This window comes from Protopterus annectens, chromosome 14.part0 (assembly GCF_019279795.1).
Source record: "Protopterus annectens isolate FY-2018-M chromosome 14.part0, PAN1.0, whole genome shotgun sequence".
NCBI classification, from domain to species: Eukaryota; Metazoa; Chordata; order Ceratodontiformes; family Protopteridae; genus Protopterus; species Protopterus annectens.
The window spans coordinates 499,256,166-499,273,589 of record NC_056748.1 but is presented as its reverse complement, the minus strand read 5'-3'; the positions used below and the strand labels follow the sequence as shown (position 1 = coordinate 499,273,589).

At 37.8% G+C, this 17,424-nt stretch overlaps 1 protein-coding gene across 1 annotated transcript in view; it reads left to right on the top strand.

The window, feature by feature from the left end:
* LOC122788690 (vomeronasal type-2 receptor 26-like) overlaps positions 1-17,424 on the top strand; it is a 104,046-nt gene that overhangs the window by 45,330 nt on the left and 41,292 nt on the right. The window contains exon 4 of the mRNA XM_044055585.1: positions 2,791-2,914. Within this exon, the coding sequence (XP_043911520.1) occupies positions 2,791-2,914 (124 nt within the window). The remainder of the gene's footprint in view (positions 1-2,790; positions 2,915-17,424) is intronic.

Here is a 17,424-nt window from a genome sequence, read left to right as displayed (position 1 = left end):
TTACCACCCCATGGTGTAATAACTACCTGATCAATTATGGCAAATCTAAATGTATGGGTATCACCATGTTCCTTTAAATGTCTGTATAAGGCATTTTTGGTGTCATGCACCTTAATCCTATACAAATGCTTGTAAATCCACTTTCTAAATTGCCTTTCAGTTTTCCCGATATAGAAGGCTATACAGGACATACATTTAGCAAGGCATACTATATTGGTACTATAGCAATTCCCTCTCTTAATCCTGATGTAAGTCTTATTAATGTCATTCAGCTTGCATCCCTTGCTCTCGTTTATAGCAAAGCATTGTCGACATGAGCCACATTTTTTGGTAGATGCATCCAATTTCTTGTAATTCAAGTTTTTTGCACTCTCCAATATTCTTTTTACATTAAACCCCATTTTGTATACACAACAAGGTCTTTCACCTACTATATTTCTCACTTCATCATCAACAGTTAAGGTGTACCAATGTCTAAACAATATATTTTTAATTTCATTGACATGCGGAGAAGACATTAAGACACAAACTTTGTTAGTCTCAAGCCTATCAATATTACATGACTGGATGTCAGTGTTGTAATTGTATACTGCTCCTAATATCGGAGGGTATTTTTTACCCCATTCATTAATAACATAAAGAGCAACATCATTCAATAAAGATATAGGATAGTCCCTATTGATAAACATATTCTTAATAAAATTTATTTCTTTGACCATTGTCTCATAATTGGAGGACATCCTAGCCGCCCGTATACATTGTCCTTTAAAAATGTTTCTTAATATGTGTTTGGGGTGGTTACTTGAATATTCCAAATACCCATTGGAGAAAGTTTCCTTTCTAAAAATTTCTGACTGAAACCCAGAATCCGTGTGTCTTATAAAGGTATCCAAATAGGCAATGCCTTTGTTGTTAACTTTGAGTAAATTTCAAAAAACTATTGGACTGGTTAAGATGTACCATGAATTCATCCAAAAGTTCACTTGGTCCGTCCCATAACAGGAACATGTCATCCAGGAACCTTGTGTAGTATACTACATGTTGAAAATATGTACTGTTAAATAAACACTGATTCTCCCATTCCAACATTACTAAATTCGCAAAAATGGGAGCACACGAGGCCCCCATGGCCACATCTCGTGTCTGTTTAAAATACTCCCCTTCAAAATAAATGAAGTTATTATCCAATACCAATTCCATCATGTCAGTAATCAAATTGATACGGTCCCAACTAAGACTGGAATATCTTCTCAGACTCTCACTAAAAAATTCTAATCCTTCTGTTTTAGGTATACAGGAGAATAAGTCTATGACGTCTATAGTGATATATAACAAGTTCTTTTTCCATTTTTCTGGGGTAAGGCTAGATAGAAACATCCATGAGTCCTTTATAAGGTGCGGAGTTCTCCCATATATGTGTTTGACCCATCTGTCTATAGCTACTCCTATGTTGTAAGTTTTGGACTTACTGCCAGAAATAATAGGACAAAAAGGTGGATCAGCAATATCCTTGTGAATTTTTGGTATGCCTACTATTGTAGCTAACACAGGGAAATCAACCTTTAAAAAATTGTAAGTGTCCACAGTAATCCTGTTGTCAATAAGATACTCTTCCAAAGCTAGGTCAATCTTGTGATATCCTAAGTTAACTTCATTGAGAGACACTATTTCATAATTGCCTGTCTCATTTAAGATGCTATGTATCTTGTTGTAATCCATGGTGTGAAACAAAACGATCCCAGCCCCTTTATCAGGTTTCATAACCCGTATGTCTTTATCACTAACCAACTCATTTAAACATTTTCTCTCCTTATAAGACAAATTGTCATAAAAAGTAAGGGTCATTCATACCATAAATCAGATTATATCACACAGTACCTTTATCAAACCATAATTCAGAGATGCATACTCCGACACACACACACACACACACACATAAACACACACACATAATTTGCAAATGCACAAACACCCAAGCACAGATTTACAAACGGTACACAATTTATTTTTCTACTCATGTAAACAGTGTCCAAAGTTTGATCATACCCATCTATTACACACACACACACACACACACACACACACACACACACACACACACAAACTCAAAAGGAGATTTTGTACTAAAGACAGTAAAGGGTAACACTGCTCTTAATGAAAAAGGTGCTTTGAGCCATGCTCTGGGAAACTCATCAGAAGGGCTAGAAAATAATTTCTAGGCTGCCTCCGAAAGAAAGGGTCATGAAAAGAAAAAGGCTTGTAGGCTGCCTCTGGAGAATAAAAGTGAAACAGTATTGTAATAGCCAGGTGTTACATGTGTAAATGTCTGTGAATATAGTCTATATGTTGTCTGCACATTGAGTCTGGAGATATGGAATTTCGTTCAGTTTTTGCACTTGTGTGATTTCTGAATGACAATAAACTTTACTTTGACTTTGGTTATACAGTTGTGGACCGCTATTTCTTTCAAACATGACTGAACTGAGTGTGAACTTTGTATTCTTTGAAAGTAAAAAGTTAGAAAATCTACTTGATTCTAAGCTATATTTAGGCTTTGAGTTTAAAATAAAAACCTTTGAGTTCTGAAAGCTGAAGTCTCTGAGTCTTAAACTTTTACCAGCCATAGATCCGAGTGTCATAAAGCTGAGCAACTGAGCACTATGAAACTTAGACAGCACATTCAAAGTTGTCACTACACACACACACACACACACACACACACACACACACGTACAAAATGTAATCTTTCACAATGTTTACCGACATATATATATATTTTTTTGTACATAGATTCCCCGTTCTATCTGTAGTGACAGCTGCCTTCCAGGACACAGAAAAATGATCAGACAGGGGCAATCACTCTGTTGTTTTGACTGTATTCCATGTTCAGCTGGAGATATTTCAAATGAAACTGGTGAGAAAGCAGTGCCTACTACAATGCATGCATTATGCTTCTCTTTTGTTAAAATGTTATTCAGTTTAGAAGTCAATACCTACCTCAGAAATGTTTTCTTTACAGGAGTTTTCTTTAAAAGTGATACAACTCTGTAAGCAGTTCAAGCAAATTCTGCACCTGCATGTACATGCCAGCTAATGTAAAGTGCCTTTATACTACTAATCTTCCATCATTACTGGGAGATATAGCTGAGCTTCTTGATGATCTCTTTGGCTGTAAGCTTTGTTAGACCCTATGAAAATAAGGATGGAGTTATAGGCCTTGTTTTTTATGTTGCACTAAGTGTTTGGAGGCTCAGTTAATATTTTGACCATGATGAGTATGCCTTGTTTTTTGTAATATAGCTCAAACGATGGAGGTGAAGGAGATGCAGTAGCTGTGTACTAATATAATTAAGGAAATACCACACATAATGGTCTATTATGTATTTATTTATTTAAAATTTGCTTATCGGGAAAGTCCGACTTTGAACAATGCCAGTTTTCAGCGGCGGTCTGGGGAGAAACTCTCCAGACACGTCTTTGTAATGAACAAATCGGTGTATTAACCCTTTCAGACATTTTATGGACAATGCAAGCTGACATTCCACGTCAGATTATTAGGATGGTTATCCTGTAGAATCATTTGGGTTAACTATACTAGGTTCACTATAAAGAGTTGCAGTGTTTGTCTTGTATTTAGCAAATCATGCAAAAAAAATTCAGTATAGTCTTACTTAACAGTAAGAAACACTGTTCTTGTACCACAAGACCTCCTTGAAGTTGAAACTCTTTAAAGTGATATTGTATATCTCATCTATAAGGAAAACAAAATAAAGGAACCACCTGATTTCAATGGATTAAAATTCATGTAACCCAAGTAATAGAAACATATTGGGTATCGTTGAAGATGAGTGTGAGGCTCCGCTTTAGTGTAGGCTATATGTAGCACTCCTAATTAGAGAAAGGAGAGACTTGTTATCATTGTTTTTCCCACCACATAGTCATATTTTTGAAATGTAATGCCTTCCAGATAGCAAGAAGTTAAAAAAAGCACACCAGTGCTTGTAGTTGTGTTAGGGTAATGCAGTGCATTATAATACACCTAAGGAGACATGTATGGCACATTACTTTATTTCACTGGAATGCAACTATATTATCTGCTGTAGTATTTTTCTTATTTGCCAACAAAAGTCCTGACAGCTGGGAATCTATTGGATAGGATTATAGTGGACTTACATGCCATTAGTAGTTGAGTTAGTGCTAATGACATACCAGGCTGTGTAATTTCAGACTGTTCCGTGGTTGTGCAACTGTGAAGTTTTTATACTTATTTAATGTGGTGTGGAAGGTCAGCAGGACTAAGACAGAATATGTATGTGTGAATGAGGGGGAGGATAGAGGAATGGTGAGGATGCAGGGAGTAGAGGTGACGAAGGTGGATGAGTTTAAATACTTGGGGTCAACAGTTCAGAGTAATGGTGAGTGTGGAAGAAAGGTGACGGAAGAGAGTACAGGCAGGATGGAGTGGGTGGAGAAGAGTGTCAGGAGTGATTTGTGACAGACTGGTAAGAGTAAGAGTGAAAGGGAAGGTCTACAAGAGGGTAGTGAGACCAGCTATGTTATATGGGTTGGAGACAGTGGCATTGACAAAAAGGCAGGAGTCAGAGCTTGACGTGGCACAGCTGAAGATGTTAAGATTTGCACTGGGTGTGACGAGGATGGACAGGATTAGGAATAAGTATATTAGAGTGTCAGCCCAGGTTGATAAGTTTGGAGACAAAGCCAGAGAGGCAAGATTATGTTGGTTTGGACATGTGCTGAGGAGGGATGCAGAGTATACTGGTAAAAAGATGCTAAGGATGAAGCTGCCAGTTAACAGGAAAAAGAGGAAGGCCTAAGATAAGGTTTATGGATGTGGTGAGAGAGGACATGCAGGTGGTAGGTGTGACAGAGCAAGATGCAGAGGACAGGAAGAAATGGAAACAGTTGATCTGTTGTGGTGACCCCTGACGGGAGCAGCCAAAAGAAGAAGAAGAATGTGGTGTGGGTAATGTAGGGGGTGGCACAGTCCTTCCTGCAAAAACAGTATGTCATATTGCTGCAACTACAATGCATTGCAATGTATTGCATGTCTTAGTGTTATGTTTTTATGCACTATTAAATCATTTTGCATTACATGTTCATTGAATCTGGTTGGTTCATTATTGGCATTTTATGATAAATATGATCCCACACAATATCTGTCTTTCTTGTTCAGTGTTCTCAGTTCTGTGTTGTAACGTTCACTGTCTAGATAGGGATCCACATCATATATATTTGTGCAATTCATCTGGTTGAAAACATAAATGACTGACAGAATGATTGACAAAACCTGAGTGAGAAAAGTTTGACTACACATTTGAGTGAATCTTATTTGGTAGAATTCAAGCTTTATATAGGGGTCTATATTATATTCTCGCAAGCCGACAATATCGAAGCTGATATTGTCGACACGAGAATAGTGAAAGAGCACAACATCGAATGGGTTAAAGGGAAGATTTCCATTTACTGCAATGTAGTGTGGTCTCAAAGTTGGTATATTTAAGTAGCGGGAGGTGTGGGGGTGCAGGGGGGCTTGCCCCCCTGCTTAAACCTGTTAGGGTACTTTTTTCCTTTTTTTTTTTTTTGTTTTTATAAGTTCAATGTTTGAAGACATCGACCATATAGTGTCTGATGTTTTCAACTGTCGATCTTATAATATAGACCCTTATATAGTGTAGGTATGTTGGAGTGTGCAGGAAAATGAATCTTTGTCTGAATGTTTGACTGAAAAGGTAGTGTTTAGATTTAGTGTGTGCCTGTTTTTTGTTGTTCATTTTCTGTGTCCTTTGTCTTGATTAGTGGTGCTGTGTGGGAGATGTTTTTTATTAGTGTATTGGGTAGGGTTAGGGGCAGTTGTAGGGGTAGGGCTAGGTTTGGCATATATATGCATCCTGGTAGTGGGGTTCCCACATAATGGTGGTGTTTCTCACTTCTGGAATCTTTTGGAACCACATATACTCCACCTACGGCAGCATGACATCAAGGAACTGGTGCAATATTTGTGAGGCAGATGCCTGAGAAACACCCAGCATGTCCCCTGATGGCCTTTGGGAGGTCCCCATGAAAAGAATGGTCATTGCTGTGTATAACATACCCTAGTGTCTACAGGGAATAATAAGTATTCCATGCATGCCACAGCAAATGTCTACAAGCTAGCATATGGTGTCTCTGTCTGCATGATAGCTTTTGAATAGGTCTCTGTTGTCAGGGTCACGGTAGGTCAGGCACAGTCAGATCTGTCTGTGACTGGGAGAATGATTGGGTGCACCATTATGGGCAATGACAGTGAGGGCTGTTTCTGACAAATGCTGTTTTAGTAATGCAAATACTACCCCTAGCATCTTTGTATGGTTGATTACTGTGTTGACCGGCCAATGAACAGTATGTAAACCTGCTGCCTGAATGGGCTTGTACTGTTTTTTTTAACCATTTCTGAAGTGCGCAACCATGTCATTTACACTGCATCCACAGTTACTCTCATTTCCATAATGCTACTCATTTCCATATGATGCTGACTACACTATGTTTCTAAGTAGTGTGAGTTAACTACATGTATCTCCGAATCAGTCCCATTCTGCATGCCATATTTCTCACACTGTTTTGTATAAAGCAGTGCACTAATTGTTTCTGAATCCTAGCCTGAGTCTGACGGATTTCACAGGTTTTACACAGCTGAAGATTTTGCAATCTCAGAGCAATTTGTTGTAGGTTGACTTTGTCAGGTGTCACTGGTGGTGGGGTGAAACCTCAGTCACCTTTGCATGAGAGTGCAGAGAAAGAACATCACTGCAAATGAGTGGAAATGTTTTTTATTTTTTAAGTAGCCTCAATAAAAATATAAAAGTCACAGAATATGCTACATTGAATTTGGTTTGGAAGATTTTACATATGGGCAGTTCCCCATATGGGAAGCCTTCCAGGTCAAATTAATTGTTGGTGTGATCACACATATAACAGCAGACCAACGAGGTACATCAGGCAGCAGTTTAGTGGTGCACTGGTCATTTTTATACTGTTTGGTTAAAAACTGTGAAATTGTTGTGCTTTTTTTTTTTTAAATAATAAGTATTGATGCACAATCATGGCATTTAGCAGCCATAATTGTACATCAGTAATTCATACAGCAACCAGAGAAAACCTTTTAAGATTGGCATGGTTGTAACTAGCAGTACTGATGGGGCCCAACTTGCAGAGCACCACAGGCAAATACCTAGGGTGCCTTGTGCTACATCTGGCCCTAATATTGGTAGTTCAGCCTTTTTCAGATAAACTCGTTATTCAGCAAACTGATAAAGGTTTATCCATGATACTTTCCTGAGACAAAACAGGCTTTCCCTATGCTTTTACCTGCAACACTCTCTATTGTACTTCAATCTGCTCATCACTGCTAACCCTGCTCTTCATTCATCTTGTACTTTTAAAGATTGTATAGTGACACAACATTTATTATTAACAAGAACTGCATTACTTTTCCATTCCAAAGTTCATCTATATAAGTAAATCAATTTTTCCTGAAGCATTCCACATAGGCAGAAATTATTTTGCAACATTTGCGTACCTCTGCTTCACCATGTGCACCTTCCTCATCTTCCATTACCATGCTGACTAGATAAAAGGAGATCTGCACCTTCACTAAAGGAATACCCTTACTCATTACCATTGTCACTTTATAATCAATAAAGTACTGTAAGCACAAAAGGAATTAATAATATTGCACATCCCTTTTTTTTCATTCTTTACTGTCCTTTCCACGCATGTGCATCTTCATTTTCCGTACTCATTCCTTTATAGCATAATACGTGCCATATTCTCATCTAATTTATTATTCATTACTTTCATTGTCAGTTATAAAGGAATCATAATAATTTATTAGTTCTCACCATCATTTTCTTAGTATATGTCTAATCTCGTAATCTTCTAACCCCCCTTCTATCCTTCCTTATATCCAGATTGCAGATTCATCTTCACAAACACGTATTAATAAAATTTTACAGATAGCAGTACATTCCTTTAATATTATTATATTATGCATACAGATGCCATGTAATTATAGTGATAACAGAAATAACTCCCTTCTTCTTAAAAACAGTGGTTAGTTTTCCTAAATGTCATCTGCCCATGTACAATAGTTAATTTCATCATATGCTACTAAGCTCTATTTTATATGTATTCTCAGGCATAAATCCTAACAATTTCTTATACATTTTGATGTTGCCTATTTTCAAAAACATTAATAATGTATAATTACAAACCTCAGAGACTCAAAAGATGCAATAATATATTATTAAACCTTGCAAGAACAATACAATAACCTAATAACCTTGAAATCTTTAAGCGACTTACTAAAAATTTCAAATACAAATCTAACAAAGAGAAAAGTAATGCATAATTTTTAACATCTGTAGTGGCCTGTCACCCTCATTTGATATGATTAACCACAAAAACTACATTTTTGACAGAAAGCACCTTTATCAGGAACAGGAAAGCAAACACTGGGTTGACAGTTTTCAGTATGGATAAGATGTCCTAAAAATTCAATTCACTGCAGGCTGTGAAAGTATTGTGGAACAATGTATGTAATCTACTTCCATATGAGCATAGTAGCACACAGCTTTAATGGTGTTTAGTTTTAACTGAACTGCAGAATCATTTCTTTTGAAAAGTATGCTTTTTTTATAAATAGTTCACTGAAAAGCAAAGTTCTCAAACAACAGTACGTCACAACCATTCTTTTTTTTTTTAAATGGAATATCTGCACCGAAAACATATAGCTGTTACCAGCTGTTTTCATAACCCAAAAGTAGATTACAGGTTGGAATCTGGTAACAGAAAGACAGAGCAATGAAAAAATGTGGAGTCCTAATTTTAAATTCACAGAAAACATTAAAAGCAAAGGAGCAATTTCACACTCAGTGGTGTGTCTTCAATGTAGTGTTGAAGATGAGCCATTGAGCATGAAAGCACATGTATGCTTTCATTGCAGCATAATTTATTTGTGGTCTGTAGACTCTCTCTTACTAGATTCTGATGTTTTGTGATGACCTGGATTCAGCCTTGCCACCAATGTTACCTTTTTTATCTTTGATTTGTGCTTTGATTTCCCATTATAGCATTCTTCCTTGTTTCAGCACAATTGCAAAGTTTGCTCAGTCTTTATGCTTGCAGTGACAAGTGGAGTGCCACAGGTTTCCGTCCTGGGACCTCTCCTGTTTGGTATCTACTTCTCTGAAGTACAGGCTAACACAGAAGGCATCTGGCTGACTAAGTTCGCAGATGACTGCAAACTAGGAGCCATAGTCAAGTCCCCAAATGATGTGGACATCCTACAGAAGGGCCTCACTGAGACATATGCCTGGTGTCAGAGCCATGGCCTCAAGCTCAATGCCAGAAAGTGCAGTGTCATCCCCTTTGGTAAGAACTCTGTACCCATGAACTACCACATAGGCAGCAATCTACTTAACGCCGAATGCGTGATAAGAGCCCTTGGGACCCAGATGGACAGTAGTCTCTCCTTTGATAGTCACATTGCCACAGTAGTCAGGAAGTCCTTCTACGTGGCACACCTCATCATAAAAGGGTTCTCATCCAGGAAAAAAGAGGTAATTGTTCCCCTCTACTCATCACTCATTAGACCCATTATAGAGTACAATGCCCCTTTTGGAACATATCTCACAAGACATCTGCAGCAGCTGGAAACGCCACAGAAGTACCTCACAAAGAGGATTACTGGCCTCAAACAAATGCCCTACACTGACCACCTCAAAAAACTCCAGCTTTACTCCGTAGCATATCGCCTACGCCGAGGTGATCTCTGCCTAACATATAAAGCTATGTCAAACCCAGAGCTGTTGGACATGCTACACATAAAGAAATCCCAATCCCTCCAAGCTACACGCTGTAGGGACCTAAACCTTGTCACCACAATAAACAGGACACGCTGGAGGGATAGATTCCTGTCCCAGAGACTTCCTATACTCTGGAACAAGCTACCCATCTATGTCAAGCAAAGTTCTTCATTAGCACTTTTCAAGAAAAATTTTGATGAGTGGACGGGAAATACACCCTGGGGATCACTTCTGTGTCTCTGCTGGACAGTGGCACAGGAAAATAACTTTCTTGGGAGGCGTAAGCTATGGTACCTTGCTGGCTAGGCTTACTTAGGCCTTTGGGCCGATAGCCTAGTACCTACCTATGAACTTATATAAAATGCTTTCTCCAGTCAGTATATACTCTTGAATATTAATTAGCTTTCATTGTATAATAAGACATAAAACCCTGAAGTCAATTGGAAAATGGAGCATTTCTCCCCCACACTCTTACCCAATAGTGGACTTATAATATCAAAGTAACAAAATCACTCACTTTATCATTACATTACTTAAAGGACATATTTTCAAGAACTTCAGATCAACATTACTTTTTTGTGCTATTTGCTGACTAGTTCCTTTACTGAAAGCCAGATTTAATTATTTCTGTTTGCTGAACATTGATATAATTGAAAATATGCTTAATTACATCACGTGTCTTACACTGAATGCTATACATTACTCTGTTTTGTTCCCCCTCTACATCCTGTACATAATTATATTTACATTTACATATGAGTAACTCATGTTACTGTGTGTGTTATTTATCTTGGACCCCAAACACATACTGTATTGTTATAATCCCTTGCCTAGTTAGGTCATCTGACTCTGTATGGGCAGTGATATCAAACTTCCTACCGCCTGTAGCTGTTGCTGTGATTTTAAAGATTTACTTCTAGACCTTTCCATCATCATGGCAACAGAAATTCATCTTACCTTCATGTTCTCTCATACCGTTGTTTATACTTATGACAACTGAATGTCACAGAAGACGCTCCTTTCTCCTTTGGGGTATGTAATCTGCAGCCAGTACTTCACCACGGAGCAGTCCTCATTAAACTCTGCTGGTGATGTATCCTTACTGAACTGCATCTTTGTAAGAGGAATGCAGTGCAACAGAATAATGACTGTGGGGGGGTTCATGTGGAGATGTAACTGTCAATTCCATAGCTGTCAACTTCCTGGAATACACTTTATGGGAATATTCATGTATCTTAACATCCCCTGTGGCAGTAATGGTTACCTTACATGTCCACAAATAGAAGAGCGGTCTGTTGAATGACCCTATATTCTATCTAAGAAAAGCTATCTGATATTCCAGAACATATTGAAGACTTACCTTATATTCAAAGGGCACCGAGATAAAATAATATTAATGAACTGATGCAGTCTACCGATGTTTTGCTAATCTAGGTATATCTAGTTTATACATACTACTAGTTAGTTTAAATGGCTGTACTCTGATTAAATCAACTCACAAGTCTAGCAACTTGATCAGACTGGTAGGTAAAGTTTCTGTTCTGCTAAAATACTACTACAAGGCATTTCATGTTTAAATTGAAAAATATTTATAGGGTTCTCAGACCTTAGAATAAAATATTAAGAATAACAGAAAATACTCAATGCAAGTAGGAGAGAGAGAATTTGATCCAGCATTACAGTAATACCTGGAAATTGTTTATTTGGATGTTATCACTTTTGGACTGACACATTTAAACAATTTCATTGCAAGTCAGACTGTACAACATCTTTTTTCCAGGCAAAATAGGGATTAAACTGAAGCAAGTGAAAGATAACTGCATATAGAAACCTGAAAATGACAAAGCTGCATTGGCTGTCCACATAAATGTATATATAGTTTTTGTTTTTATGTGATAATGTTGAACAAATTCAAAATAAAAAAGGGAAACAGACGTATAGAGCTTTATAAGTAATGCTCACTCCTGATAGACTGCTTTTGAAAAAAGATGACTAAGTAATAATGGAAATGATAAATTTAAGAAGTAAAAGTATTGATTTGAACAACAACAGGAGAGATAGACAAAGAACGACTTAATGACCAAATATTGTGAGACTCGTCCTAGATCTAGAATACAAATGTTTGGATATACTTGATTGTCTGATGTGATATATTGTCTGGGCAACAATCTCTAAAAAAAAAGTGCCTGAATATGAAGATAAATGTTTTGAAAAAAATTATGTAAGTAATGTGTAGCAAAAAAAAATATAATACCAAAACATATATATAAAGACATGCCCCTGGTATTCATAAAAAACCCATTAGTCCTGGTAATAGTCTATTGGCAGGTAGGTCAATTACTGTAATTGTGAGAAAATATGATTCAGAGACAGTTATGGCCACAGTGAGAAATACCTAATTATCTTCATATTAGCATGTCTCTGAATCAAACTCTAGCACTGTCCAAACTGATGGCAGTAGTGTTTCACCTAATGGCCCAAACATTGTGTTAACAAAATCACCCCCACACTCATAGCCACATCTAGACACAAAGATACTCATATACATGTACACAAACACACACACCCCAACACCAACAAAGGCACACACACATACATACTCATCCATGCATGGACTCACACATGTATACACAAATATACAGACACACACACATAAAGTCCTTTGATTCTCTACTTAACTGCCCTTTTGTGACCATCCAGGCAGATACACACAGACACACACGCCCCTACAGACACGCACATACATCCATCTCATCCATGTATGAACACACACACGAGCATACACACATATATATATATATATATATATATATATATGGTTCTAGGTCATAAGATCGACAGCCACTTTCACCGACAACAAAAACATCGACACCACATTATCGACAAACCATAAACACGACACCTCACATGCCCGACAAACAAGTAACCGACGGTCCACAAACACGAAACCCCATACACTGCACACACCACAATAACAACAATCAACTAACAAAAGACATCCCCTTAGCCAAAAAACCACACACAAAACACAAGCACACCAAAATCCTCACAAACCCACACTAAACCTCACACACACAACTATCTACAACCCTAACCGAAACCCTTACCCTAAGGTCCGCCACTATCGCACAATCAGCTAACCCGCTAACTCACTTAACCCACCCCTAACCCAAAAATACCACTACCACACTTACATAACCCGCTACCTAACCCTAACTCACTTAACCCGCCAACCCAAAAATACCACTACCAAGACACTTACCTGACCCGCGCCCTAACCCTAACTCACTTAACCCACCCCTATCCCCACAGACTTTCACTATCCACACTTACCTTACTCGCACCCTAACGTCCGTCACCACCGCATACTCACACAGCCTTCTTTCCAACTCACTATCCCTGGCGTCGGCGTTGTCATCCTTAGCGTCGGTCTTCCGAGTGTCGATCATCTGGCGCCCGCTAATCCGTTGTCGATTATTTCGCCTGTCGATCTTTTAACCTAGACCCATATATATATATATATATATATATATATATATATATATATATATATACACAGATGCACACACACATAAAGACCCTTGATTCTCTACTTAACTGCCCTTTTGTGACCATCCATGCATGGACACACACACACAGATGCATGCCCCTACAGACCCGCACATATATACATACATATATACTCATCAATGCATGGACACACACTCACACACACACACACACACACACACACACACACACACACACACATACTTGCATGTACAAATATACATATACACAGGTGCACACACACACATAAAGACCCTTGAGTTTCTTCTTAACTGCCCTTTTGTGACCACCCAGGCAGATACACATTCACACACACACACTGTTTCCCTCTACAGACATGCACATACATGTCCACACACATAGACACAATACCACACCCTCTCAATCCTACATCTTTGCTCAACTTACCTGCACCTCAACAACTTCCATGGAGTGAAATGGCAACTGACAATAGCATTAATTGGGGGCTGCTGGCATTTCTGAAGGTAAGAACATGGTTAAGTAACATTATCTGCTGGCATTTCTGAAGGTAAGAACATGGTTAATTAGCATTGGCTGCTGGCATTTCTGAAGGTACGAACATGGTTAATTAGCATTAGCTGCTGGCATTTCTGAAGGTAAGAACGTGGTTAATTAGTATTAGCTACTCCTCTGGATTGATGCATTAGCATGCAGCTCTGCAAGTGAGACCACCATCTGCAGTGAGGTGCCCCACTAGTGGGAAACCTCAGTGACTGGGCACTTTAAGAATCAGAAAGGCTTACAATGGGGCTGGGGTAGGGGGTGTTCTTATTAAGCCTTCCCCTAATGCTAAGTTTTTCTTAATCTTAGCCTAGTTTCTTTAATGAGTGTGAATATGTAAAAACATTTCAGAATAAATTATATGTAGTTAACTTAAGTGGAAGCAATGAAAACATAATCAGATGTAGTTAGTAAGCTGTAATTAGACTTTAATACAGATAAATTCCAGCACAGACTGTGTGTGTGGATTTGTAGTAATGGATATATAAAAAAGAAAAAAAAGTTGTAATGTATAAAAATGAAACACAGAAATATGGTTTGATTTCTACTGTATAAACAAAAGTACTACATAAAATAATAATTAAAAACATGTTTCTTTTAATTTTTGGTTCCTTTCCCAGTAACCCATGACCATGTGCCACTTTAATGGACAGTTCTGATTAATGTTAAACAGATATGGCATTTTGTCAGTGGATACTAAGGGATATTAGTTTTTATAGAGTGTACATATATGTGACTATTTGAAATATACTCATTAAAAATAAAGTATTTGCTTTGTGCATTACATTTCTTTTTTGATATGTTTTATCTTATGGGTAGGAAATTAAAATGTGTACTTTCTTTTCTAATACTAAGACAGACAGATTTGGTCAATGGCCATAATAAAGAATTAAATTTCATCATTTAGATTGGAGGGCCAAGGCAGATTTTAGCCTAACTGGCTCCTTTCATGGTTACTGGTTAAATGTCATCAGCCCAGCCAACAGAATCCTTTGCTTTTTCCACCAATATGCCACTCTTATCAAAGGTGCAACCTTAAGAACTATTTTTATGATTGTTTATTTATGTAGGTCATCTTATACTGACTTCAAATCTTTACCAAAGGGTCATATTAGATTACTAGGCTATCGACCTGGAGGTCATTTCAAGCCTAGCTGTTTCATCCCAATATAATACCAATACTAGTCAGTACCCAAGATTACATTTAGCAATGACTGCCCATATCAAGGAGGGTTGTGGGTGCTATCCCCAGTGAGAATTTATGGTGCCCCATCCAGTGTCCAGGTTCCTCTTGAAGAGTGTCATAGAGGTGCTCTGTTTCACATGAATTGATAACCTATTCGAAGATGCGGCAGTCACTGAGAGATAAATCTGTCCCTCCAGCTTGTCCTATTTAAGTCACAGACCATATTTAGGTCCCTAGAATGGGTAGCCTTAGTCCCATTTGATTTACATTTATTTTACATTTGTTTACCGGGATAGTCCGACTGGGACAGTGCCCATTTTCAGTGGAGGTCTGGGGAGAAAAGCTTCAGTCTAAGCTTACATACAAATTATCACAACAAGTAATAAAAATTATAAACAAAATTGACAAAAAAAATAAGTGTTAGCACATATGCAGGATAAAAATTTAAAGACAAAAATATATACATAGTATCAAATAGAACAAGACTTTAAACACTTGAATACTGACAAATATATGGTTGAATTTATATATGGAGAGGGACATAACATTAGTTAGGAAATTAAGCAGGAAGAATCATTTAGGCAAAGTAGTGAATAGTTAGTAATACTTCCATGGTGAGAGTTGCAGCTAGGAATGTAACTACTTATAGAGAAGTAGTGATGTTAGAAGGGATATGTTAGCAGAGTTAGTACGTACAGCCAAATTGTTTAAGTAATGCTAAGTTAATAATTAACCTAGAGTGTTAAATGTGCAAAGCCAGGATTCAAATAAGTGTCTTTTTGAGAGATATTTTCAAATGATTAAGATTGCTTATGGATCTAATACTATGTGGAAGGGTATTCCAATTTTTAGCAACAAAGTTAGAGTAAAGAGAGTTGCCTGCTGTATTGGATACTTTGGTTACTCGGAGTAAGTCTTTGTTAGATGATCAAAGAGTACGAATTTTAGAGTAGGGTTGTAAAAGATTTTTAGGGAAGGTACATTGTCAGGATTGTGCATTATTTTGTGAGCCATTATTAACTGGTTATAGTGCATAATATAAGGTAGTCCCAACCAACAAAGATTTTTTAGGCATTGACAGTGATAGGTTGAATGTATGGAATCTGTTGCAAATTTGGCAATCTTATTATAACATGATTCTAATGTACTTAGTTCTGACTTTTTGAGGTTGGTAAGTATGGGGGATGCATATTAGAGTGAAGAGAGAAGGTGAGTTCTAGCTATGCCTATTCTTGCAGCATTTGTTAAGCATTTTTTGTTTGTATACATTATTCCCATTTTCTTGTGAACCTTTTTGATTGTGTTAGAAATGTGTATGTCAAATTTTAGTCTGGTGTTGATTATGAAGCCTAATAGTTTTGTCTGTGAATTTGGGGAAATCCTAGTATTATTACTGGCAGTGATATAAAAGTTAGCTGGGAGGTTAGTAGGTTTAGATGGATGAAAGATCATAAGGTATGCAGCAAGTTCATTAGGTTTGGATCTGAGTTGCTGTGTAGGGCAGGCATAAGTCTTCCCTAAGAAGTCTCTGCAATACAGAGTATAGTGACAGGAACTTTAGTAGGCCTGTGTAAGGCACATGCTGGAGTACCTTGATCTTCTTTGTTAGAAACCTCTGAGGTCTCTCCAATTGCTGCAGGTGCTTTGTATGGTACATGCTGAATAGGGCATTATACACCATTATTGGCTGGATTAGTGCCAAGTTTAGAGGGGTTATAGCCAATTTTGCTCTCGAGGCGATGCCTTTACTAATCAAGTGTGCTATAGAGAAAGCCTTACTTACTACAATAGATACATGGTGGTCGAAGTTAAGGTTGCAGTCAACCTGTGATCCCAGGTCCCTTACCACTTCATGAGTACTTAGGGTATTGTTGTTGATTTGATAGTGTGAAGGGACATTGTGCTGAAGGAAATGATGCATTTCTTTGCATTCTGTTTGAGACTGTGACTAAGACACTAGTCACTGGGCTGCGTAAAACCCTCCTGAAGTATACTGACATCATTTGGGGATTCAATAATTGCACCCAGTTTGCACTCATCTGCAAACCTGGTCAGCCACAACCCCTTAGTTTTGACCCAGACTTCTGAGAAATATATATACCAAACAGTAGGGGGCCCAGCACTGACCCTTGTGGCAACTCGGGGGTAACAGGTCTGCTGGTTGATTTGGAGTCACCCACTTTGATAGTGTGCATCCAGTTTGTGAGACAATTTTCATCCCATCTTAAAATGAAGGGGTTTACATTCAGTTTGCTAAATTTATTTGTAATGCCTGAGTGTAGGATTGTGTTGCAAACCTTTGCC